The 24,862-nt window shown below is 36.7% G+C and overlaps 3 protein-coding genes and 1 long non-coding RNA gene across 5 annotated transcripts; all 4 read left to right on the top strand.

Annotated features, from left to right (window-relative positions):
• The first annotated feature begins 5,108 nt into the window (after positions 1 to 5,108).
• Positions 5,109 to 9,225, top strand: LOC113075962 (serine/threonine-protein kinase pim-1-like). Its single transcript, XM_026248605.1, has 12 exons — positions 5,109 to 5,153; positions 5,238 to 5,439; positions 5,824 to 5,912; positions 6,122 to 6,169; positions 6,257 to 6,330; positions 6,448 to 6,482; positions 6,957 to 7,051; positions 7,266 to 7,319; positions 7,427 to 7,805; positions 7,992 to 8,168; positions 8,364 to 8,452; positions 8,649 to 9,225. The coding sequence occupies exons 1-12, from the start codon at positions 5,109 to 5,111 to the stop codon at positions 8,658 to 8,660; spliced, it is 1,299 nt and encodes a 432-aa protein (XP_026104390.1). The 3' UTR covers positions 8,661 to 9,225.
• Positions 9,226 to 11,485: 2,260 nt separating this feature from the next.
• LOC113075966 (serine/threonine-protein kinase pim-1-like) lies at positions 11,486 to 15,762 on the top strand. The gene is made up of 10 exons (XM_026248610.1): positions 11,486 to 11,748; positions 12,132 to 12,220; positions 12,447 to 12,500; positions 12,623 to 12,983; positions 13,458 to 13,552; positions 13,767 to 13,820; positions 13,928 to 14,306; positions 14,493 to 14,669; positions 14,865 to 14,962; positions 15,150 to 15,762. The coding sequence occupies exons 1-10, from the start codon at positions 11,571 to 11,573 to the stop codon at positions 15,159 to 15,161; spliced, it is 1,497 nt and encodes a 498-aa protein (XP_026104395.1). The 5' UTR covers positions 11,486 to 11,570; the 3' UTR covers positions 15,162 to 15,762.
• Positions 15,763 to 16,808: 1,046 nt separating this feature from the next.
• On the top strand, positions 16,809 to 18,341 carry LOC113075960 (uncharacterized). Its single transcript, XR_003281075.1, has 2 exons — positions 16,809 to 16,980; positions 18,213 to 18,341. It is a non-coding gene; the product is annotated as an uncharacterized LOC113075960 (long non-coding RNA).
• A 1,817-nt stretch (positions 18,342 to 20,158) lies between these two features.
• On the top strand, positions 20,159 to 24,656 carry LOC113075967 (serine/threonine-protein kinase pim-2-like). Of its 2 annotated transcripts, XM_026248611.1 has the most exons (10): positions 20,159 to 20,617; positions 21,002 to 21,090; positions 21,317 to 21,370; positions 21,493 to 21,853; positions 22,328 to 22,422; positions 22,637 to 22,690; positions 22,798 to 23,176; positions 23,363 to 23,539; positions 23,735 to 23,823; positions 24,017 to 24,656. In XM_026248611.1, exons 1-10 carry the CDS (start codon positions 20,287 to 20,289, stop codon positions 24,026 to 24,028), a joined length of 1,641 nt encoding a protein of 546 aa, XP_026104396.1. In that variant the 5' UTR covers positions 20,159 to 20,286; the 3' UTR covers positions 24,029 to 24,656. The 2 variants fall into 2 exon arrangements, with proteins under 2 accessions (XP_026104396.1, XP_026104397.1); XM_026248612.1 differs by lacking the exon at positions 21,317 to 21,370 and having other exon boundaries at positions 24,017 to 24,652.
• Positions 24,657 to 24,862: the final 206 nt, after the last annotated feature.

Genomic DNA, 24,862 nt, shown 5'->3' on the forward strand with positions numbered 1-24,862 from the left:
ATATTAACCCTGATTAGGGATAGAAAAGATCCATTTCCAGAAGCATGTTTTTATAAACAAAATTCTAAAGGTTTTCAACAGTTGTGAAAATGTTAAATACAGTTAGAAAATAACATATTTGTTGTTTTATTTATCATATGTTATCATATTTACTGTTTTATTTTAATGTGTTTTTGTAAAGGCATAATTTTGTTATAATACCAGACTGTTTTTAGATGTTTCCTGTTTGCAGAGGTGTAAAATATGGTACTTGAGTAATTTTACTTGATTATTGTGTTGTTTTTTTTAACCCCACATTTGGGTTTCACATATTGGGTCAATGTGTTGGGTTATCTTAAAATTTGTTGGGTAATTTTTTTTTCGTCGTTGGGTTATTTTTAGTTATAACCCAACTGTTGGGTTAAATATGTTTCCCGCTTCACTCCTGTTCAAATTTTAACGGTCCAGTCAGAGACTCAATGACATCATTGGCAGCCTGCCTGATTATGAAGGGTAAGTAACTGTTAATATAATCGTGTGATGTATATAACTTTCATAACATTAAGTAATGGTTCTGATACGTTAATTTCTTTATACGTTAAAAAGTTTTAATTCCCTTTAGTCCGTTTGTTTCCCCCAGATAATCAGATCGATTGTAAATGAATGCTATTCATGTTTGTTCGCCAGTATTAATACACTAAAAGATAAGCTGCAAAAAATGTTTAGACAAATATTACTTAAAGTTAATAAAAATGTTAGAAAAGCCGCACAGACCATTTATCGGATCGGACCTGTGAAAGCTGCTCGAGCTGAGCACACATCAGTCATGCGACAGACAGACTCCGCGAGTATCGTTTGAATGAACCTGCAATTTTCGGTTATAAAAGGTAAAAACCCAGGCGAAAGAAAAGCGCGCAGTCGTGAGGTAATCTGCTCTTTCAGGGAAAGTTTATACCAGTGCCCCAAATTTACATAACGTTAACGTTACTCCTACAACAAACCTTTAAGAGGGGAGCGTAAAACAGAAGCCATTCTTCTTAGCGCACCAGCACTAGTTAATTGTACTGTAAAAGTTTTTTTATGATTTATTATTGAATATTGTTACGCATCTATTGGAATACCCTATAATTACAGCAGTTTCTCTTATGAAGCTAGATTGATTGACATGTTTTTTAAATGTGTTGTACTAAATGTGTTTATACTTGTGTTTGAGACAATGGACTTTTTTGTGAAGGAAAAAATGCAGCAATATAATTTCTGCCTGTTAACTGAAGCATTTCAAGGTAAGTAACCTATTAAAATTAATGATACATAAGTTTTCAATTTTACTTAGACCTATGACTTCCAAAAATTATGAAAAAAGGACAAATGAGGTGAAATAAGTGTATTATTGCATTCCGTCCAACAAAGCTTCCTTTAATTTACAGTGTACTTTTGTTCCTCCCTACAAGTCCAAATCAGTCAAAGGGTAAAGGGTGGGAAAATGTACTCACATTAGCCGCAAATATTGCCACAAATTTTCTGGAGGGAGTGAAAACTGGTTTAGTCTGTCTCTTAATGCAAATGATAATGGATCCCCACAAAGACTGTAAAAATGTAAAAGTGTAAGCATAGATTTTTTTTTTTACTTGTCTGTAAAATCTTTATACTTTTGTCATTTAAAGGCCTTCATGCAGAAATTGTCTTTAAAACCCTTCCTGCCATCTGCACCATACCACACAAATGGAAAAATGGTGTGCACATCATACAGGGAAATGAAGCGGTCCTTCATTGACATTCAACCTGTAAGTAAAAGCAACACTTAAAATTACAGTGCCCTGTTTAGTCAAGTCACCTTTTTTTATATTGTATAAGACACACGTTGTAGAATACAAATAGTTCCAAGAAGATATTTTTAATAAAACAATGACAGAATATTAATATATGGGTGAATTATCACTTTAACCAATTTAAATTCGCTATAGCTTTTAACTCATTTAAATTCACTCATTTGTAAAGTGAGTATCAATGAAATATCACAATGCATGTTAACTTAACTTTTTTTTTAATTCTTTTAAGGCTGGCACTAATTAGTGCTGTACTTGAATCACAAGCGTCCGGAGAGCAACTGGGGGTTCAGTGCCTTGCTCAAGGGCACTTCAGTCATGAGTATTGAGGGTGGGAGAGAGCACTGTTCATTCACTCCCTCCACCTACAACTCCTGCCAGCACCGAGACTCAAACCTGTGACTTTTGGGTTAAAGGTCCAACTCTAACCATTAGGTCACAGCTGTGAACTATATTAGCACATTTCTGTGTTTTGATATTGTTACGTCCCCCTCTGTGTCTAGGGGTGACAAGGGGAGTAACATATGCTATTTATGAAAAATGAACAATTGTGTCGGTGAACTTGCAAACAAAAATAGTGAGAGAGAGTTGACTATCCGTAATCCCAGCACTCAAACTCATGGAAACTCTTCAAGATTTTATTTACAATGTAAAGTCTTTGTACAGCATTAAAGGGGAAGGGAAAATTAGAGGTTTAACAATATGGAGAATTCAAAAAGAAAGAAAGACGCTTGTAGCTTCAGGAGGGGGTTAAGGCCAAAATAACAAACAAAAAGGGGATGCTAACTGAAAACGAAGTAATCTAACTTACCTAGCAAAGAAAACATCAAAATCAACAACATGTCTCTTCCCTGACTTCCTCACTGTTCCACAAAACCAGGAGAAAAGCATAAGTTGATAAAATAAAAGTGGCACCCACCTCCTTACTGCGTCTGCAGGCAAAAGAATAAAAAGAAAACAATTTCTAATCACTACAGCCAGTACAACAGGCTGTCTTGAAGATACACTACAGGCCCTGATCACACAATAGTAATCAAATACAACAGGCTTTCTTAAAGCAGCACCACTGCTTAAACCACCAACTGGGAAAACAGACAAGCCAAACTCTCTCTGGTGTTGTGTCCGTTCCCTCTGTTTAAATACAAGCTCCTCTCCACAGCTCTGACGAGGAACAGGTGACATCAATTAGGTCTTCTGTGAGAGGACAGGGAGGAACAGAGGAAAACCAACAAAAACTACAACTCCCAACAGGATGTCAAGCATCAATGAAGCACAGTTACATAGTTAACACACAGTATTAACAGCAACAATAACATACATCTTAGGATGTAACAATATGAATATGAATCGACACATTTGTACATCTTGAAAATGTCAGTTGTATTTGTACACGTTCTTGTACATTTAAATAAAATATTTTAAAATATATTTGTAAATGTGTTGCTTGCATATCAATAGAAAAACTGTAAGTTACAACAAAGTAGTTTCAAAATATGGTTGTATTAAATAATTTTTTATAAAAATACTGATGTTAATTAATATAAATAATTAACTCAACTGTTGGGTAACTTTTAACCCAATGGATTGGGTTGAAATAACCCACAGATGGGAATGTGCTATACCAACCCGTAGCTGGATTACAGGTTGGGTTATTTTTAACCCAACATTTTTTAGTGTGAGGATTATTATGGGGGTATTTGTACTTTATTCATGCAAAATGTAAACTGATTACTTGTACTTTTACTTGATTACCTTTCTGAAGTAAAATACTTTACTTTTTACTCCATTAAATTTTATATTAACTTAAGAAGTACTCATTCATTTTTATTTTTTTTATTATATCTCGAATCTGAAGAAGCATTTTGAGGTAGCAAAGTTGCTGTTTTTTCCCTCAATAAATAAATAAATTAAATAAATAAAAAAATCTCTCTCTATATATATATTGTTCATTTTGATATATTTTTAAGCTGTACATATTGGCTGAAATACCATCAGTGACAAAAATTCAAATACAATTCATGTTTTGGTATAGAGATCTTTTATAAATGAAATGTTACAAATTTCCAAAAAGTGTTTAAATGAGCCCTGTATGTTATATTTATTATAAATGATGTTTAGTGATGTATGTACTTATCAGAGTGGACTTTTTACACCCCAGGATATTTGCGATGGTTATTATTTTTCAGTGTGATTTTTGGTGAATTGTATAAAAAATAAAATAAAATAAAAAACCCTGTGGTAGGTTTGATCCTCAAACACCACTGTATCAATTATGATATTAATGTATGCAACCAACAACAATCAAATATAAAACACAAAAACATACTGTCCTATGTAAATTCGTAGATAATGACAAGTCAGATTTCAGTGATATTTTGACCACTTAAGTAGGAACTGCCCCCGGTTTTAATTTCAGAAATCTGGTCACCTTACTCTATCTACCTAGAAAGATAGGCCTAGATAATTATAAGAGTTGCATTTATATGAAATTTAAATATTTAAAATCATAAAATACATTTAATAGATACATTTTGTTTCATATGGTGGGCAACATGTATTTATTTTCTACTTAAATTGTGAATTGTTTAACAATTGTTTAATCTGGGTCTTTTAGGTATAGTTTACTCTTGTCATTGAATGATAGGCTCCTGGGATTCATTATGATCCCAGTTTAAAATATTAAAATCAGGGGTCTGATTCACGAAAATCATCTTAAGATATATGTAAGAAAAATAAGTTAAGAAATTTCCTAAGATAAATTCCAATAAGTTCTAAAGAAATGCGATTCTTGTAAAAAAAAAATCTGATGAAGAAAATGACATGCATTATCGAATCAGTGCTGGTTCTTGCCGAAGACTCGCTGATAAACTCTTAATAATCACAATAAACGCGCATGTTTTTGAATAAAGAGCCTGTCACGAGATGAAGTGTGCGCGCGCTGCATGTGTGCTTAATACCGCCAAAGATTATTCATTTATTTGTTGGCTTAAATAAAAAATGAACTCCCTGTCTGACTTTTTTTGTAAAAAAATAAAAATTCGAGGAAATGCAAGAAAATTGCATACTTTCCCCCCCTTACGTTAGAAAGAGAACATGGCAGTTAAGAATATTTTTTTCTTAAGAATGCTTCGTGAATCCGGCGCGAGCGGCGTGAAAAAAAGGGCGCGCAGGTTATCGTGACGTCACAGAAAGAATTCGATTTCGTAGAACTTATAAGTCCAAGAAATCATTTTGTGGGTTTAGTAGCAGTGGCGAGTGAAACTGAGCAGTTATTTTCAGCGATTGTTATCGATTTTGACAACAATGTTTCAGCGACCTTGTCGAGTTCATCCGTTGACGGAGAGTCAGGTGTGTGATCTCTACACCCCCCCAAACCCCAGCAGCAGCACAGAGGAACAACATCCTCATGAGAGCACTGCTGATGCTGCTGAGGGAAACGACCAGGAGAGGAAGGTGGTGGAGAAAGGGAAGAAGAAAAAGAAGTGGTGGAGGTTGTCTTCTTTGTTTGGAGCTGTGAAGAAACATCTGAAGCGCAGCTCGAACCCAGTTCAGGGTGAAGTAGAGCTGCAGCAAGAGCAAGAGCAGAGTGAGGGAGTGAAGAACCAGAACCAGTGTAAAGACAGATGCAGTGATGGTAAATCAATGATCAACTCATAAGAATATGTTGCACAGTTTACTGAAGCTCTCTACTTTACATCAAATGCCATCAGTTATCCCTGGATATCCATTTTTAGTAAATTAATCTAGAGGATAGATTATAATAGCTTTCTTATTTAGTCTTCAATACCCTTTTCCTATCTTTTTAATGTTTCCTCAATATAGATAAGTCAAATCAGGCGAATCTTAAATAAAAACATTCACATAAGCACAATAATAAATAAAGAAATTTGAAGACTGATCAAGAGCAAGGTCCAGGATATGTTTAAAAATAATTCTATGAGATTATATATGAATTAAAATTGAATAATACAAATATTTGAACTTTTAGGTTAACTGCAGTTGTTTCATCTTTTAACAGACTACACTGTCAGACACAACCTCGTGAGTGATCAGCTGTGTGAAGGTGGATTTGACGCTGAGGCGACACGTTTGAAGGATGACCCTGAAGTAAGTAAAAGATGAATGAAAACTTGCCTAGCTAGCAAATACATTTAGTCCTGTCTTAACTTCATCATTTTTTGGTTATATAATTATACTGTTAGGAAGGCCTCTCAGTGTATCTTTTTGTCCTGGTTGGATTTAAATTAAGTCAAACTACAAACTACATTTGGAAAAGAACTTTCACCTTACCGTTGTAAAAACTGTCTCTCTTTTAGCTTGGATCTCCACAACGTCTTCCAGAGGAGAATGATCTCAACATCCTGGCAAACAGAGGCCCAGACAGCCACGGATGTGATCTCAGCACCCCCCCAAACCCCAGCAGCAGCACAGAGGAACAACATCTTCATGAGAGCACTGCTGATGCTGCTGAGGGAAACGACCAGGAGAGGAAGGTGATGGAGAAAGAGAAAAAGAAAAAGAAGTGGTGGAGGGTGGCCTCTTTCTACGGAGCTGTGAAGAAACATCTGAAGCGCAGCTCGAACCCAGTTCAGGGTGAAGAAGAGCTGAAGCAAGAACAAGAGCAGCAGAGAGAGAAAGTGAAGAACCAGAAAGAACAGAAAGCCAGATGCAGTGATGGTAAATGACATGAGCATGACCAGTCATCATTCATACCTACACATCCATAACTGGGACATTCATTAATTAATCAATTGGATCATTCTAGTTTTAAATTATAGATTATAATAGCTTTTAAGCGTCTTGTTTGGTCTCTAATTTGGTCTAATTTTTAAGGTTTCCTCAATGAAGAATTGATAAAATGTGTTAAATCTGAAATTATAAATAAATAAAATCCACTTCAACACATATAAATCAACTTGAAAATGGATTAAGGCCATGATCAGATCTTTCATCCGGGAAATGTAAAATAAACCGTTTTTGTAATTTTATATGCACATAGTTTAGGGGTGACAAATAATAACATGAACATATTTAATATAGTCTCTACTGATGTAAATGTTATCATCTGTAATTTAAGATTTTTATATAAAATCAAATGGAATAATAACTATAACAAATGTGTAAAACTGCAGTTGTTTTATCTTGTAACAGACTTCATTTCCAGCCACTACCAGCTGGGTGATCTGCTGGGTGAAGGTGGATTTGGTTCTGTGTATGAGGCGAGACGTTTGGAGGATGACCTTAAAGTAAGTGAAAACTTGATGAAAACGTATCTAGCGAAGTGATTTTGCCCCGTCTCATCTTTATACTCCTGTGATGTCATGCTATTGTTTGCAAGGCCTCTCAGTGTATCTTTTTGTCCTGGTTGAACTTAAATTCAATTCAACTTTACAAAACTTGTCTGTTTAGATTTAATGGTGGCCTCTTCACAAGTTAATTGTTGTTTGTTTTCTTGATCAGGTGGCGGTCAAATATGTTAATAAGACCGAAACCTACAGGCCAAGTTTATACATTGTAAGTAAGATGCACTCTCTCTGTTCTCCTCTCACTAACTAGTAGGAAAACTGGACTAAGTGCTTATTTGGAAAACAACTTCTATCTTACCAACGTCTTTCTTTTAGCCTGGATATCAGCAACATGTTCCACTGGAGATCGCTCTCACAATCCTGGCTAATAAAGGCCCCAGAGTGCCAGAGATCATCCAGCTGCTGGACTGGAAGGACTACAGTGACCATTTCGTCATGATCCTTGAATGTCCCTCTCCTTGCGAGACTTTGGAAGACTTTGTGGGGCGTCAGGGTGGACGTCTCAATGAGAGCTTAGCACGGCGAGTCATGATGCAGGTGACTAAAGCTGCGAACGTGTGCTGCCAGCGCCAAGTGTTCCACCGTGACATCAAACTGAGCAACCTTCTCATCAACAACCAGACACTTGAAGTCAAACTAATTGACTTTGGGTGTGGGGACATTCTGAGGACAACTGTCTACATGTCATACTCTGGTATGTACTGTATCTAAAAGCTACAACTCTAGTGACGATTATATTATGAGTGGACCAGGCGTGAGTCACCAAAACAACAAGAAGCACCCGATATATATACAGTAGAATTACGACACTGTTACAGTCATGGATCTCGTCACTGTTGTGAACCGAACCTGCGCATCTAACAAAATCTTTTTCTTCCAGGCACAGCAACATACGTCCCTCCTGAGTTTCACATAAAGGGAAAGTACCACGGCAAGCCTGCGACGGTTTGGTCACTGGGGGTTCTGTTATTTAAAATAGTGGCCGGATATTATCCAGGTTTCTTAGATCTGCACATGCTCAAACTGCATCTCTGGTCCAGAACTGGTCTGTCAAACGGTAAGAGTTCAGTTATCATTTTAAACATACAAAACAAGGACAAGTAGCTTTCTGAAAGATGGCGTTAGAAATTGCATGAAGTTTTCTTGATTTCTGATGCCTGAACTCAGATCGTACAGCTAATATGATCATTAAATTAAAGCATGTGTTAAGTTTAAAGTAATATTCAGATGTCCCTCTCATCTTTCTGCACAGAATGCTGCAGATTGCTCCGCGCTCTCCTGCAAATAAAGCCAAAGAACCGAATTCAGCTGGAGGAAATCCTTTCCCACAAGTGGTTTACGGTACTAAACCTAAGATCACTTTAAAATAATTTGACATGTTTAACATTTTTCTTTTCAATTTTCAATTTTCAAATCAAGTTTTCTCGCTTTGCTTTTATTGTTAGATTTAAGAAGTTGTATGTTTTACCTTATAAAATGTCATTCGTAGTGTATTAACACTTGTAATAATACTGTATTTGTTTCTGTTTTGTTTCAGGCCACCACATAAGACCACCTCAGAAGTTGTTGTATCTTCAGCTCTCCAATGGTTCCTGCAATAGTTGCAGCAGTATCAGAGGCCCAGTCTACAACGTCTGTCCCCTGCAGTCCAAAACATCCCAGAAAAGCTGTTTTAAACTAGAATATATATTAAGTTAAAATGTTATTGTCACCTTAACGTTTTAATTGATTAACGGCAACAATTATTTTATCGCGCGTTAACAGTTGTTTGTTAATATGAAAGTCCATTGCTCACTGGCTCTGAATACACATACAGTCAAAGCATGGGTCACAGGAGGAGTGGGATGTTGATCAGTACTGACTTGGGATGGGTGTCATCACGTGTCTCAACCAATGAGAGCATTTGTGGTGGGCCTAAGACTGCAGCAGCTCACATGAAGTGCTCGGGACTTCATAAGTGGGAAACCCAAAGTTTCTGTTAACACGTAAAGGCAGCAGAGAAGCGCTCTCGCTCAACACAGTGGAGTGCATCGATTTGTTTTAAGTCTTTTGTGAAGCGGTAAAACACGGCCCTCTCAAAATACACAGAAATCTGCTGAAATCATCCGTGAAGCAGTTTTCTGTGTAGCATCTCTGCACATCATCTGTATAGAAGTTTAATATATTGTGTATATTTAATTTTCTTATTTTTGGCACAGTCTATAAAGAGTATGCCAGACCTACAATTCACTGCTTTTTGTATGTTATATAACTTTTATGTGAAAAATAAAATTTTGAATCTTGAATATATTGTTTTACAGGTCTATCACATTTGCTGCTCAGAAATGTTCATACAATCACGCTGCATGTGTTAGAAATTCTGTGCTTTATTTATAGATAAATAAATAATTAAAAGATATCTCTCTCTCTTTATATATATAAATATATATATTGGGGGTGTAACGGTACGTGTATTGGTACCGGACCGTTTCAGTACAGGGCTTTCGGTATGGTGCACGTGTGTACCGAATGCAATATTTTGTATGCAGAATATGGGTACATTTTTGTGTTTCCAAATGAACATATTAAGTGGCGGAAGTCTCAGCGTTCAGCGCAAATCCCGCCCTGATTCTAAGGTCTGTGACACACTGGCTGCGTGGCGTGAGCGTGGCGTGGTTTAAGACTGAGAGTATTTTATTTAGTGGAGAACTTTGCAGCAGTATTTTATTTCTTATTCTTTTTTTATTTTATATATATTTCATTAAAAAGTATTTTAAAAAACAAATTGTTAAAAAAAAAGTTTATAGTAATAAACAACCTGCAGTTTAATGTTTGCATTTCTATCGCTTACTGTACCGAAAATGAACCGAACCATGACTTTAAAACCGAGGTACGTACCGAACCGTGATTTTTGAGTACCGTTACAGCCCTAATATATATATATATATATATATATATATATATATATATATATATATATATATATATATTTCATTTTGATATATGTTTAAGCTGTAGTATATTGGTTGAATGCACAAAATGGCTGAGTGCAAATACTGTCAGTGACAAGAATTTAAATATAATTCATGTTTTGATATATAGACATGACAGCTTTTTTAAATGTTTAGTGTTGTTCTTACCAGAGTGGACTTTTTACACTCCAGGATATTTGCAATGGTTATTATTTTTCGGTGTGATTTTTGGTGAATTGTATAAAAATAAAAATAAAACCCTGGGGTAGGTTTGATCCTCAAACACCACTGTATCAATTATGAAATTAATGTATGGAACCCACAACAATCAAATAAAAACACAAAAACATACTGTCCCAGTTTTTTAATTCGTAGATAATAACAAGTGAGATTTCAGTGATATTTTGACCACTGAAGTGCCCCCGGTTTTAATTTCAGAAATCTGGTCACCTTAGTCTATATCTATAGACAGATAGGCCTAGATAATTATAAGAGTTGCATTTATATGAAATTTAAATATTTAAATTCATAAAATACATTTAATACATATATTTTGTTTCATATGGTGGGCAACATGTTTTTCTTTACTAGTTTAATTGTGAATTGTTTAACAATTGTTTAATCGGTCTTTTAGGTATAGTTTACTATTGTCATTGAATGATAGACCCCTGGGATTCATTATGATCCCAGTTTAAAATATTAAGATCAGGGGTCTGATTCACGAAAATCATCTTAAGAAATCTGTAAGAAAAATAAGTTAAGAAATGTCCTAAGAAAAATTCCAAAAAGTTCTTAAAAAATGCGATTCTTGTAAAAAAAACTTCCGAAGAAGAAAATGACATGCATTATTGAATCAGTGCTGGTTCTTGCTGAAGACTCGCTGATAAACTCAATGAAAAACACTTCGTAATAATCACAATAAACGCGCATGTTTTTGAATAAAGAGCCTGTCACGAGATGAAGTGTGCGCGCGCTGCACGTGTGCTTAATACCGCCAAAGATTGTTCATTTATTTGTTGGCTTAAATTAAAAATGAACTCCCTTTCTGACTTGTTCTGTAAAAAAAATTTAAAATTCTCGAAAATGCAAGAAAATTGCATACTTTTTTCCCCCTTACGTTAGAAGGAGAACATGGCAGTTAAGAATATTTTTTTCTTAAGAATGCTTCGTGAATCCGGCGCGAGCGGCGTGAAAAAAAAAAAAAAAAAAAAAAGGGCGCGCAGGTTATCGTGACGTCACAGAAAGAATTCGATTTCGTAGAACTTATAAGTCCAAGAAATCATTTTGTGGGTTTAGTAGCAGTGGTGAGTGAAACTGAGTAGTTATTTTCAGCGATTGTTATCGATTTTGACAACAATGTTTCAGCGACCTTGTCGAGTTCATCCGTTGACGGAGAGTCAGGTGTGTGATCTCAACACCCCCCAAACCCCAGCAGCAGCACAGAGGAACAACATCCTCATGAGAGCACTGCTGATGCTGCTGAGGGAAACGACCAGGAGAGGAAGGTGATGGAGAAAGGGAAGAAGAAAAAGAAGTGGTGGAGGTTGTCTTCTTTGTTTGGAGCTGTGAAGAAACATCTGAAGCGCAGCTCGAACCCAGTTCAGGGTGAAGTAGAGCTGCAGCAAGAGCAAGAGCAGAGTGAGGGAGTGAAGAACCAGAACCAGTGTAAAGACAGATGCAGTGATGGTAAATCAATGATCAACTCATAAGAATATGTTACACAGTTTACTGAAGCTCTGTACTTTACATCAAATGCCATCATTTATCCCTGGATATCCATTTGTAGTAAATTAATCTAGAGGATAGATTATAATGGTTGTCTTATTTAGTCTTCAATACCCTTTTCCTATCTTTTTAATGTTTCCTCAATATAGATAAGTCAAATCAGGGGAATCTTAAATAAAAACATTCATATAAGCACAATAATAAATAAAGAAATTTGAAGACTGATCAAGGGCAAGATCTAGGATATGTTTAAAAATAATTCTATGAGATTATATATGAATTAAAATTGAATAATACAAATATTTGACTTTTAGGTTAACTGCAGTTGTTTCATCTTTTAACAGACTACACTGTCAGACACAACCTCGTGAGCGATCAGCTGTGTGAAGGTGGATTTGACGCTGAGGCGACACGTTTGAAGGATGACCCTGAAGTAAGTAAAAGATGAATGAAAACTTGCCTAGCTAGCAAATACATTTAGTCCTGTCTTATCTTCATCATTTGGTTATATAATTATATTGTTAGGAAGGCCTCTCAGTGTGTCTTTTTGTCCTGGTTGGGTTTAAATTAAATCAAACTTTACAAAATGTAGCATAGATTTCATGACAGGAATGATGAGGCGTCTACACATGAGGTAAGTTGTTCATTTTCTTGATCAGGTGTCTGTGAAACATCTTAACAAGACTGATGAAGATGTGGAAGGTTTATACACTGTTAGTAGGATGCACTTCTTCTCTCTTTTAAAACAAACAGTTATTTATTTCAGTAGAGTAACTAAATCCTCGTTTGGAAAAGAACTTTCACCTTACCGTTGTAAAAACTGTCTCTCTTTTAGCTTGGATCTCCACAACGTCTTCCAGAAGAGAAGGACCTCAACATCCTGGCAAATAGAGGCCCAGATAGCCACGGATGTGATCTCAGCACCCCCCCAAACCCCAGCAGCAGCACAGAGGAACAACATCCTCATGAGAGCACTGCTGATGCTGCTGAGGGAAACGACCAGGAGAGGAAGGTGATGGAGAAAGAGAAGAAGAAAAAGAAGTGGTGGAGGGTGGCCTCTTTCTACGGAGCTGTGAAGAAACATCTGAAGCGCAGCTCGAACCCAGTTCAGGGTGAAGAAGAGCTGAAGCAAGAGCAAGAGCAGCAGAGAGAGAAAGTGAAGAACCAGAAAGAACAGAAAGCCAGATGCAGTGATGGTAAATGACATGAGCATGACCAGTCATCATTCACACCTACACATCCATTACTGGGACATTCATTAATTAATCAATTGGATCATTCTAGTTTTAAATGATAGATTATAATAGCTTTTAAGCGTCTTGTTTGGTCTCTAATTTGGTCTAATTTTTAAGGTTTCCTCAATGAAGAATTGATAAAATGTGTTAAATCTGAAATTATAAATAAATAAAATCCACTTCAACACATATAAATCAACTTGAAAATGGATTAAGGTCATGATCAGATCTTTCATCCGGGAAATGTAAAATAAACAGTTTTTGTAATTTTATATGCACATAGTTTAGGGATGACAAATAATAACATGAACATATTCATTGTAGTCTCTACTGATGTAAATGTTATCATCTGTAATTTAAGATTTTTATATAAAATCAAATGGAATAATAACTATAACAAATGTGTAAAACTGCAGTTGTTTTATCTTGTAACAGACTTCATTTCCAGCCACTACCAGCTGGGTGATCTGCTGGGTGAAGGTGGATTTGGTTCTGTGTATGAGGCGAGACGTTTGGAGGATGACCTTAAAGTAAGTGAAAACTTGATGAAAACGTATCTAGCGAAGTGATTTTGCCCCGTCTCATCTTTATACTCCTGTGATGTCATGCTATTGTTTGCAAGGCCTCTCAGTGTATCTTTTTGTCCTGGTTGAACTTAAATTCAATTCAACTTTACAAAACTTGTCTGTATATATTTAATGGTGGCCTCTTCACAAGTTAATTGTTGTTTGTTTTCTTGATCAGGTGGCGGTCAAATATGTTAATAAGACCGAAACCTTCAGGCCAAGTTTATACATTGTAAGTAAGATGCACTCTCTCTGTTCTCCTCTCACTAACTAGTAGGAAAACTGGACTAAGTGCTTATTTGGAAAACAACTTCTATCTTACCAACGTCTTTCTTTTAGCCTGGATATCAGCAACTCGTTCCACTGGAGATCGCCCTCACAATCCTGGCTAATAAAGGCCCCAGAGTGCCAGAGATCATCCAGCTGCTGGACTGGAAGGACTACAGTGACCATTTCGTCATGATCCTTGAATGTCCCTCTCCTTGCGAGACTTTGGAAGACTTTGTGGGGCGTCAGGGTGGACATCTCAACGAGAGCTTAGCACGGCGAGTCATGATGCAGGTGACTAAAGCTGCGAACGTGTGCTGCCAGCGCCAAGTGTTCCACCGTGACATCAAACCGAGCAACCTTCTCATCAACAACCAGACACTTGAAGTCAAACTAATTGACTTTGGGTGTGGGGACATTCTGAGGACAACTGTCTACATGTCATACTCTGGTATGTACTGTATCTAAAAGCTACAACTCTAGTGACGATTATATTATGAGTTGACCAGGCGTGGGTCACCAAAACAACAAGAAGCACCCGATATATATACAGTAGAATTACAACACTGTTACAGTCATGGATCTCATCACTGTTGTGAACCGAACTTGAGCATCTAACAAAATCTTTTTCTTCCAGGCACAGCAACATACGTCCCTCCTGAGTTTCACATAAAGGGAAAGTACCACGGCAAGCCTGCGACGGTTTGGTCACTGGGGGTTCTGTTATTTAAAATAGTGGCCGGATATTATCCAGGTTTCTTAGATCTGCACATGCTCAAACTGCATCTCTGGTCCAGAACTGGTCTGTCAAATGGTAAGAGTTCAGTTATCATTTTAAACATACAAAACATGGACAAGTGGCTTTCTGAAAGATGGCGTTAGAAATTGCATGAAGTTTTCTTGATTTCTGATGCCTGAACTCAGATCGTACAGCTAATATGATCATTAAATTAAAGCATGTGTTAAGTTTAAAGTAATATTCAGATGTCCCTCTCATCTTTCTGCACAGAATGCTGTAGATTGCTCCGCGCTCTCCTGCAAATAAAGCCAAAGAACCGAATTCAGCTGGAGGAAATCCTTTCCCACAAGTGGTTTACGGTACTAAACGTAAGATCACTTTAAAATAATTTGACATGTTTAACATTTTTCTTTTCAATTTTCAATTTTCAAATCAAGTTTTCTCGCTTTGCTTTTATTGTTAGATTTAATAAGTTGTATGTTTTACCTTATAAAATGTCATTCGTAGTGTATTAACACTTGTAATAATACTGTATTTGTTTCTGTTTTGTTTCAGGCCACCACATAAGACCACCTCAGAAGTTGTTGTATCTTCAGCTCTCCAATGGTTCCTGCAATAGTTGCAGCAGTATCAGAGGCCCAGTCTACAACGTCTGTCCCCCGCAGTCCAAAACATCCCAGAAAAGCTGTTTTAAACTAGAATATATATTAAGTTAAAGTGTTATTGTCACGTTAATGCTTTAATTGATTAACGGCAACAATTATTTTATCGCGCGTTAACAGTTGTTTGTTAATATGAAAGTCCATCGCTCACTGGCTCTGAATACACATACAGTCAAAGCATGGGTCACAGGAGGAGGGGGATGTTGATCAGTACTGACTTGGGATGGGTGTCATCACGTGTCTCAACCAATGAGAGCATTTGTGGTGGGCCTAAGACTGCAGCAGCTCACATGAAGTGCTCGGGTCTTCATAAGTGGGAAACCCAAAGTTTCTGTTAACACGTAAAGGCAGCAGAGATGCGGTCTCGCTCAACACAGTGGAGTGCATCGATTTGTTTTGAGTCTTTTGGGAAGTGGTAAAACACGGCCCTCTCACAATACACAGAAATCTGCTGAAATCATCCGTGAAGCAGTTTTCTGTGTAGCATCTCTGCACATCATCTGTATAGAAGTTTAATATATTGTGTATATTTAATTTTCTTATTTTTGGCACAGTCTATAAAGAGTATGCCAGACCTACAATTCACTGCTTTTTGTATGTTATATAACTTTTATGTGAAAAATAAAATCTTGAATCTTGAATATATTGTTTTACAGATCTATCACATTTGCTGCTCAGAAATGTTCATACAATCACGCTGCATGTGTTAGAAATTCTGTGCTTTATTTATAGATAAATAAATAATTAAAATATATCTCTCTCTCTTTATATATATAAATATATATATTGGGGGTGTAACGGTACGTGTATTGGTACCGGACCGTTTCAGTACAGGGCTTTCGGTATGGTGCACGTGTGTACCGAATGCAATATTTTGTATGCAGAATATGGGTACATTTTTGTGTTTCCAAATGAACATATTAAGTGGCGGAAGTCTCCGCGTTCAGCGCAAATCCCGCCCTGATTCTAAGGTCTGTGACACACTGGCTGCGTGGCGTGAGCGTGGCGTGGTTTAAGACTGAGAGTATTTTATTTAGTGGAGAACTTTGCAGCAGTATTTTATTTCTTATTCTTTTTTTATTTTATATATATTTCATTAAAAAATATTTTAAAAAACAAATTGTTAAAAAAAAAAGTTTATAGTAATAAACAACCTGCAGTTTAATGTTTGCATTTCTATCGCTTACTGTACCGAAAATGAACCGAACCATGACTTTAAACCCGAGGTACGTACCGAACCGTGATTTTTGAGTACCGTTACAGCCCTAATATATATATATATATATATATATATATATATATACAGGGTCCCCGCGGGTCCTTAAAAAGTCTTGAAATGTCTTAAATACAATTTTCGATTTTTAAGGTCTGAAAATGTCTTGAATCCTGGAATTTTCCATATGAATGTCTTAAATTTCATGTGGGGTCTTAAATTTCATGTCCGACTCGTCATTTTTATTTATTTTTTCAACCGCAATTTGACCAGCACAACATTTGGGGGCAGCACTTCATGGGTGCAACCTGCATCATACCATATGTCACATACGAGTAAGTGATTGATGAACGCGTAGCGCTGATGGTTCGCCACCACGGCATTTTGTGAAATCGCAAGCATGGGCAAAGACGATAAAGCTGTGGACAAGAACATGATTGTCAGGTCTCGCTATCTTGGTTCTCAGTTTTTGAGCCCCTCAATGGCAGAAGACTTGCTGGAGCACTTTAAGGTAAGACTCTAAAAGTAACATTTAAAATGATTTGAATATGTTAAAATGTGTTTTTGTTTCCTAATGAATATTTGGGACAAAAATATCGATGCGTCCCAATTCTTGGATTGATTTAATTTTTTTTTCGAATGCGTTGCAAATTGATTATGAGCTTAGTTTTTGCAGATGGCGCTCTAGGCTAGTTTTTAACCGAACACTCAAATGCTCACGACGAAGAGCGCTCGTGCGTTCTGCTGAGTCTGAGAATGTAATTGATATATTGCTTTTATGACGCAAGATTAATGTAAACGCCCGGCCCCACTGCAAACACCCTTGTACTTCGCTTCAACCTTTTCGAACTTTATTAATTATTATTTTATAGTAGGTTCAAGTGGTGTGTGTAAGGCATCTAAAGCACGCAGTGGCATCTGCTGTTAAAAACTAAACTAAGAATCGATTCGAGAGAGAATCGCAATGCATTCAGAAAAATTGGAATCGATCCAGAATAATTTCTCGATTCAAAATGCATCGATATATTGTCCCATCCAATCAGTTAAAAAAATGTTGTGGGTGACATCTAGGCATAGGACTACTGCATTATGGATGGAAGGCAGTGCTGTAAATAACTTTATTGTATAAAGCATTCAATATGCATTATGCTTCTTGCATATTTTTTATGTGAAAAGTAAAATTTAATTGAATTAAATAATGTAGCCCAGTTCATAATTAGACTCCAAATATCTGTTTTGTGCTTCTCAATTTTAGGTTAACAACGTTGACACTGAACCCTATCACATAGGCCCAATTCGTGGGCATTCACTATTATGGCTTAACTTGTTTCTCAAACATTTTTTTCTTTCAAATCAAGGACCACTTAGCCAATAAAAAAAAAGAAAAGAAAAACTTGACATATTTGGCTTAATGAGCATCCCTAATGCATGTAAAAATGTAGGCCATTTTAGTCTTCTGAAACCATGGCTAACTTCACCTGCTAATAATGTGCATGATTAGAAAACAAGTCATGAGAAGTGAATTGGAAATGTACAACGGTGTCACAGTCCATGTCAGTCATTTTTGGTTGATGACTTTTGCTCACAGACCTCTTTGGTAATCTGGCATGCCTCCAGTGGTCCCCAGACCACAGTTTGAGAATCACTACTTTAGACAAACCATCTAATCTGAGTGAACATAAATGAAAATGTTATCATTCTTGAGGTGGACTTTGTTTTGATTTTATTTTTTTATAATTTCAGGAGGGCACCAAGGAACTTAATTTAAGGAACATGCTTTCTGTGTCAATGGATGGACCCACAGTAAATTGGAAAGTCATGGATCTCCTACAACTGGAACATGCAATAAATTTCTGATCCTGATCTTTCCTACAATTGTCTGTCATTCATTAGGTCTATGCATAGATTATTGTATGTGCTTGCATTTATCTGTGTCTGAAATGACATAGAAAACACTAATCAGACCCTGAACAACATTTTCTTGGGGGAGAACCCCCAAACCCAGCTCAAGGCTATTAGGCAGCAACATTTAACCATAATTTAGATCAAGTATGATGAAATGGGCTTTTGTAATGTCCTGGGGCTGTCTTCCATGTCTTTTTCAAACTGCTATGAGGGGCCAGAATTTAGAAATTACCTGAAGTACCCTAAAGGCTGATAGTTTATACATAGTCAACCATGTCAGGGTTGTAAGGTCAATCAGCACTTGGTATAAAAGTTTTTGTGACCCTTTGACCTGTCTTGAGCGTGGCTGTGGTGAGTTGTGCCACACTAATGCTTCGCCACATCAATCTGTGTTGTCGGACTGAACATTTTCCTGTATTTTTGTTTAGATAAAGTCTTAAATTTTCCCTTTTGAGGACTTAAAAAGGTCTTAAAAGTCATTAAATTTGCTGTCAAAAAATGTGAAGATACCCTGAATATATATATATATATATATATATATATATATATATATATATATATATATATATATATATACATATATATATTTCATTTTGATATATGTTTAAGCTGTAGTATATTGGTTGAATGCACAAAATGAGTGCAAATACTGTCAGTGACAAGAATTTAAATATAATTCATGTTTTGATATATAGACATGACAGCTTTTTTAAATGTTTAGTGTTGTTCTTACCAGAGTGGACTTTTTACACTCCAGGATATTTGCAATGGTTATTATTTTTCGGTGTGATTTTTGGTGAATTGTATAAAAATAAAAATAAAACCCTGGGGTAGGTTTGATCCTCAAACACCACTGTATCAATTATGAAATTAATGTATGGAACCCACAACAATCAAATAAAAACACAAAAACATACTGTCCCAGTTTTTTAATTCGTAGATAATAACAAGTGAGATTTCAGTGATATTTTGACCACTGAAGTGCCCCCGGTTTTAATTTCAGAAATCTGGTCACCTTAGTCTATATCTATAGACAGATAGGCCCAGATAATTATAAGAGTTGCATTTATATGAAATTTAAATAGGCTATTTAAATTCATAAAATACATTTAATACATATATTTAGTTTCATATGGTGGGCAACATGTTTTTCTTTTCTACTTAAATTGTGAATTGTTTAACAATTGTTTAATCGGTCTTTTAGGTATAGTTTACTATTGTCATTGAATGATAGACCCCTGGGATTCATTATGATCACAGTTTAAAATATTAAAATCAGGGGTCTGATTCACGAAAATCATCTTAAGAAATCTGTAAGAAAAATAAGTTAAGAAATATCCTAAGAAAAATTCCAAAAAGTTCTTAAAAAATGCGATTCTTGTAAAAAAAAATTCCGAAGAAGAAAATGACATGCATTATTGAATCAGTGCTGGTTCTTGCTGAAGACTCGCTGATAAACTCAATGAAAAACACTTCGTAATCACAATAAACGCGCATGTTTTTGAATAAAGAGCCTGTCACGAGATGAAGTGTGCGCGCGCTGCACGTGTGCTTAATACCGCCAAAGATTATTCATTTATTTGTTGGCTTAAATTAAAAATGAACTCCCTTTCTGACTTGTTCTGTAAAAAAAAAATTAAAATTCTCGGAAATGCAAGAAAATTGCATACTTTTTTCCCCCTTACGTTAGAAGGAGAACATGGCAGTTAAGAATATTTTTTTCTTAAGAATGCTTCGTGAATCCGGCGCGAGCGGCGTGAAAAAAAAGGGCGCGCGCAGGTTATCGTGACGTCACAGAAAGAATTCGATTTCGTAGAACTTATAAGTCCAAGAAATCATTTTGTGGGTTTAGTAGCAGTGGTGAGTGAAACTGAGTAGTTATTTTCAGCGATTGTTATCGATTTTGACAACAATGTTTCAGCGACCTTGTCGAGTTCATCCGTTGACGGAGAGTCAGGTGTGTGATCTCAACACCCCCCCAAACCCCAGCAGCAGCACAGAGGAACAACATCCTCATGAGAGCACTGCTGATGCTGCTGAGGGAAACGACGAGGAGAGGAAGGTTATGGAGAAAGGGAAGAAGAAAAAGAAGTGGTGGAGGTTGTCTTCTTTATTTGGAGCTGTGAAGAAACATCTGAAGCGCAGCTCGAACCCAGTTCAGGGTGAAGTAGAGCTGCAGCAAGAGCAAGAGCAGAGTGAGGGAGTGAAGAACCAGAACCAGTGTAAAGACAGATGCAGTGATGGTAAATTAATGATCAACTCATACGAATATGTTACACAGTTTACTGAAGCTCTGTACTTTACATCAAATGCCATCATTTATCCCTGGATATCCATTTGAAGTAAATTAATCTAGAGGATAGATTATAATAGTTGTCTTATTTAGTCTTCAATACCCTTTTCCTATCTTTTTAATGTTTCCTCAATATAGATAAGTCAAATCAGGGGAATCTTAAATAAAAACATTCATATAAGCACAATAATAAATAAAGAAACTTGAAGACTGATCAAGGATAAGATCCAGGATATGTTTAAAAATAATTCTATGAGATTATATATGAAATAAAATTGAATAATACAAATATTTGAACTTTTAGGTTAACTGCAGTTGTTTCATCTTTTAACAGACTACACTGTCAGACACAACCTCGTGAGCGATCAGCTGTGTGAAGGTGGATTTGACGCTGAGGCGACACGTTTGAAGGATGACCCTGAAGTAAGTAAAAGATGAATGAAAACTTGCCTAGCTAGAAAATACATTTAGTCCTGTCTTATCTTCATCATTTGGTTATATAATTATATTGTTAGGAAGGCCTCTCAGTGTATATTTTTGTCCTGGTTGGGTTTAAATTAAATCAAACTTTACAAAATGTAGCATAGATTTCATGACAGGAATGATGAGGCGTCTACACATGAGGTAAGTTGTTCATTTTCTTGATCAGGTGTCTGTGAAACATCTTAACAAGACTGATGAAGATGTGGAAGGTTTATACACTGTTAGTAGGATGCACTTCTTCTCTCTTTTAAAACAAACAGTTATTTATTTCAGTAGAGTAACTAAATCCTCGTTTGGAAAAGAACTTTCACCTTACCGTTGTAAAAACTGTCTCTCTTTTAGCTTGGATCTCCACAACGTCTTCCAGAAGAGAAGGACCTCAACATCCTGGCAAATAGAGGCCCAGATGGCCACGGATGTGATCTCAGCACCCCCCCAAACCCCAGCAGCAGCACAGAGGAACAACATCCTCATGAGAGCACTGCTGATGCTGCTGAGGGAAACGACCAGGAGAGGAAGGTGATGGAGAAAGAGAAGAAGAAAAAGAAGTGGTGGAGGGTGGCCTCTTTCTACGGAGCTGTGAAGAAACATCTGAAGCGCAGCTCGAACCCAGTTCAGGGTGAAGAAGAGCTGAAGCAAGAGCAAGAGCAGCAGAGAGAGAAAGTGAAGAACCAGAAAGAACAGAAAGCCAGATGCAGTGATGGTAAATGACATGAGCATGACCAGTCATCATTCACACCTACACATCCATTACTAGGACATTCATTAATTAATCAATTGGATCATTCTAGTTTTAAATTATAGATTATAATAGCTTTTAAGCGTCTTGTTTGGTCTCTAATTTGGTCTAATTTTTAAGGTTTCCTCAATGAAGAATTGATAAAATGTGTTAAATCTGAAATTATAAATAAATAAAATCCACTTCAACACATATAAATCAACTTGAAAATGGATTAAGGCCATGATCAGATCTTTCATCCGGGAAATGTAAAATAAACCGTTTTTGTAATTTTATATGCACATAGTTTAGGGGTGACAAATAATAACATGAACATATTTAATATAGTCTCTACTGATGTAAATGTTATCATCTGTAATTTAAGATTTTTATATAAAATCAAATGGAATAATAACTATAACAAATGTGTAAAACTGCAGTTGTTTTATCTTGTAACAGACTTCATTTCCAGCCACTACCAGCTGGGTGATCTGCTGGGTGAAGGTGGATTTGGTTCTGTGTATGAGGCGAGACGTTTGGAGGATGACCTTAAAGTAAGTGAAAACTTGATGAAAACTTATCTAGCGAAGTGATTTTGCCCCGTCTCATCTTCATACTCCTGTGATGTCATGCTATTGTTTGCAAGGCCTCTCAGTGTATCTTTTTGTCCTGGTTGAACTTAAATTCAATTCAACTTTACAAAACTTGTCTGTATATATTTAATGGTGGCCTCTTCACAAGTTAATTGTTGTTTGTTTTCTTGATCAGGTGGCGGTCAAATATGTTAATAAGACCGAAACCTACAGGCCAAGTTTATACATTGTAAGTAAGATGCACTCTCTCTGTTCTCCTCTCACTAACTAGTAGGAAAACTGGACTAAGTGCTTATTTGGAAAACAACTTCTATCTTACCAACGTCTTTCTTTTAGCCTGGATATCAGCAACATGTTCCACTGGAGATCGCCCTCACAATCCTGGCTAATAAAGGCCCCAGAGTGCCAGAGATCATCCAGCTGCTGGACTGGAAGGACTACAGTGACCATTTCGTCATGATCCTTGAATGTCCCTCTCCTTGCGAGACTTTGGAAGACTTTGTGGGGCGTCAGGGTGGACGTCTCAACGAGAGCTTAGCACGGCGAGTCATGATGCAGGTGACTAAAGCTGCGAACGTGTGCTGCCAGCGCCAAGTGTTCCACCGTGACATCAAACCGAGCAACCTTCTCATCAACAACCAGACACTTGAAGTCAAACTAATTGACTTTGGGTGTGGGGACATTCTGAGGACAACTGTCTACATGTCATACTCTGGTATGTACTGTATCTAAAAGCTACAACTCTAGTGACGATTATATTATGAGTTGACCAGGCGTGGGTCACCAAAACAACAAGAAGCACCCGATATATATACAGTAGAATTACGACACTGTTACAGTCATGGATCTCGTCACTGTTGTGAACCGAACTTGCGCATCTAACAAAATCTTTTTCTTCCAGGCACAGCAACATACGTCCCTCCTGAGTTTCACATAAAGGGAAAGTACCACGGCAAGCCTGCGACGGTTTGGTCACTGGGGGTTCTGTTATTTAAAATAGTGGCCGGATATTATCCAGGTTTCTTAGATCTGCACATGCTCAAACTGCATCTCTGGTCCAGAACTGGTCTGTCAAACGGTAAGAGTTCAGTTATCATTTTAAACATACAAAACAAGGACAAGTAGCTTTCTGAAAGATGGCGTTAGAAATTGCATGAAGTTTTCTTGATTTCTGATGCCTGAACTCAGATCGTACAGCTAATATGATCATTAAATTAAAGCATGTGTTAAGTTTAAAGTAATATTCAGATGTCCCTCTCATCTTTCTGCACAGAATGCTGCAGATTGCTCCGCGCTCTCCTGCAAATAAAGCCAAAGAACCGAATTCAGCTGGAGGAAATCCTTTCCCACAAGTGGTTTACGGTACTAAACCTAAGATCACTTTAAAATAATTTGACATGTTTAACATTTTTCTTTTCAATTTTCAATTTTCAAATCAAGTTTTCTCGCTTTGCTTTTATTGTTAGATTTAATAAGTTGGTTTTACCTTATAAAATGTCATTCGTAGTGTATTAACACTTGTAATAATACTGTATTTGTTTCTGTTTTGTTTCAGGCCACCACATAAGACCACCTCAGAAGTTGTTGTATCTTCAGCTCTCCAATGGTTCCTGCAATAGTTGCAGCAGTATCAGAGGCCCAGTCTACAACGTCTGTCCCCTGCAGTCCAAAACATCCCAGAAAAGCTGTTTTAAACTAGAATATATATTAAGTTAAAATGTTATTGTCACCTTAACGTTTTAATTGATTAACGGCAACAATTATTTTATCGCGCGTTAACAGTTGTTTGTTAATATGAAAGTCCATTGCTCACTGGCTCTGAATACACATACAGTCAAAGCATGGGTCACAGGAGGAGTGGGATGTTGATCAGTACTGACTTGGGATGGGTGTCATCACGTGTCTCAACCAATGAGAGCATTTGTGGTGGGCCTAAGACTGCAGCAGCCCACATGAAGTGCTCGGGACTTCATAAGTGGGAAACCCAAAGTTTCTGTTAACACGTAAAGGCAGCAGAGATGCGGTCTCGCTCAACACAGTGGAGTGCATCGATTTGTTTTGAGTCTTTTGGGAAGCGGTAAAACACGGCCCTCTCACAATACACAGAAATCTGCTGAAATCATCCGTGAAGCAGTTTTCTGTGTAGCATCTCTGCACATCATCTGTATAGAAGTTTAATATATTGTGTATATTTAATTTTCTTATTTTTGGCACAGTCTATAAAGAGTATGCCAGACCTACAATTCACTGCTTTTTGTATGTTATATAACTTTTATGTGAAAAATAAAATCTTGAATCTTGAATATATTGTTTTACAGGTCTATCACATTTGCTGCTCAGAAATGTTCATACAATCACGCTGCATGTGTTAGAAATTCTGTGCTTTATTTATAGATAAATA

Source organism: Carassius auratus, unplaced genomic scaffold (assembly GCF_003368295.1).
Source record: "Carassius auratus strain Wakin unplaced genomic scaffold, ASM336829v1 scaf_tig00018136, whole genome shotgun sequence".
Lineage (NCBI taxonomy): Eukaryota > Metazoa > Chordata > Actinopteri > Cypriniformes > Cyprinidae > Carassius > Carassius auratus.

Excerpts from the sequence above, each read along its gene's own strand:
- LOC113075967 (XM_026248611.1), top strand. The coding sequence starts at position 20,287 with ATGTTTCAGCGACCTTGTCGAGTTCATCCGTTGACGGAGAGTCAGGTG. Across the intron at positions 20,618-21,001 it reads TAAAGACAGATGCAGTGATG|ACTACACTGTCAGACACAAC; the intron begins GTAAATTAATGA and ends ATCTTTTAACAG. Across the intron at positions 21,091-21,316 it reads GTTTGAAGGATGACCCTGAA|GTGTCTGTGAAACATCTTAA; the intron begins GTAAGTAAAAGA and ends TTTCTTGATCAG.
- LOC113075966 (XM_026248610.1), top strand. The coding sequence starts at position 11,571 with ATGGAGAAAGGGAAGAAGAAAAAGAAGTGGTGGAGGTTGTCTTCTTTG. Across the intron at positions 12,221-12,446 it reads GTTTGAAGGATGACCCTGAA|GTGTCTGTGAAACATCTTAA; the intron begins GTAAGTAAAAGA and ends TTTCTTGATCAG. Across the intron at positions 14,670-14,864 it reads CAGAACTGGTCTGTCAAATG|AATGCTGTAGATTGCTCCGC; the intron begins GTAAGAGTTCAG and ends CTTTCTGCACAG.
- LOC113075962 (XM_026248605.1), top strand. The coding sequence starts at position 5,109 with ATGTTTCAGCGACCTTGTCGAGTTCATCCGTTGACGGAGAGTCAG. Across the intron at positions 7,320-7,426 it reads ACAGGCCAAGTTTATACATT|CCTGGATATCAGCAACATGT; the intron begins GTAAGTAAGATG and ends TCTTTCTTTTAG. Across the intron at positions 7,806-7,991 it reads TGTCTACATGTCATACTCTG|GCACAGCAACATACGTCCCT; the intron begins GTATGTACTGTA and ends TTTTTCTTCCAG.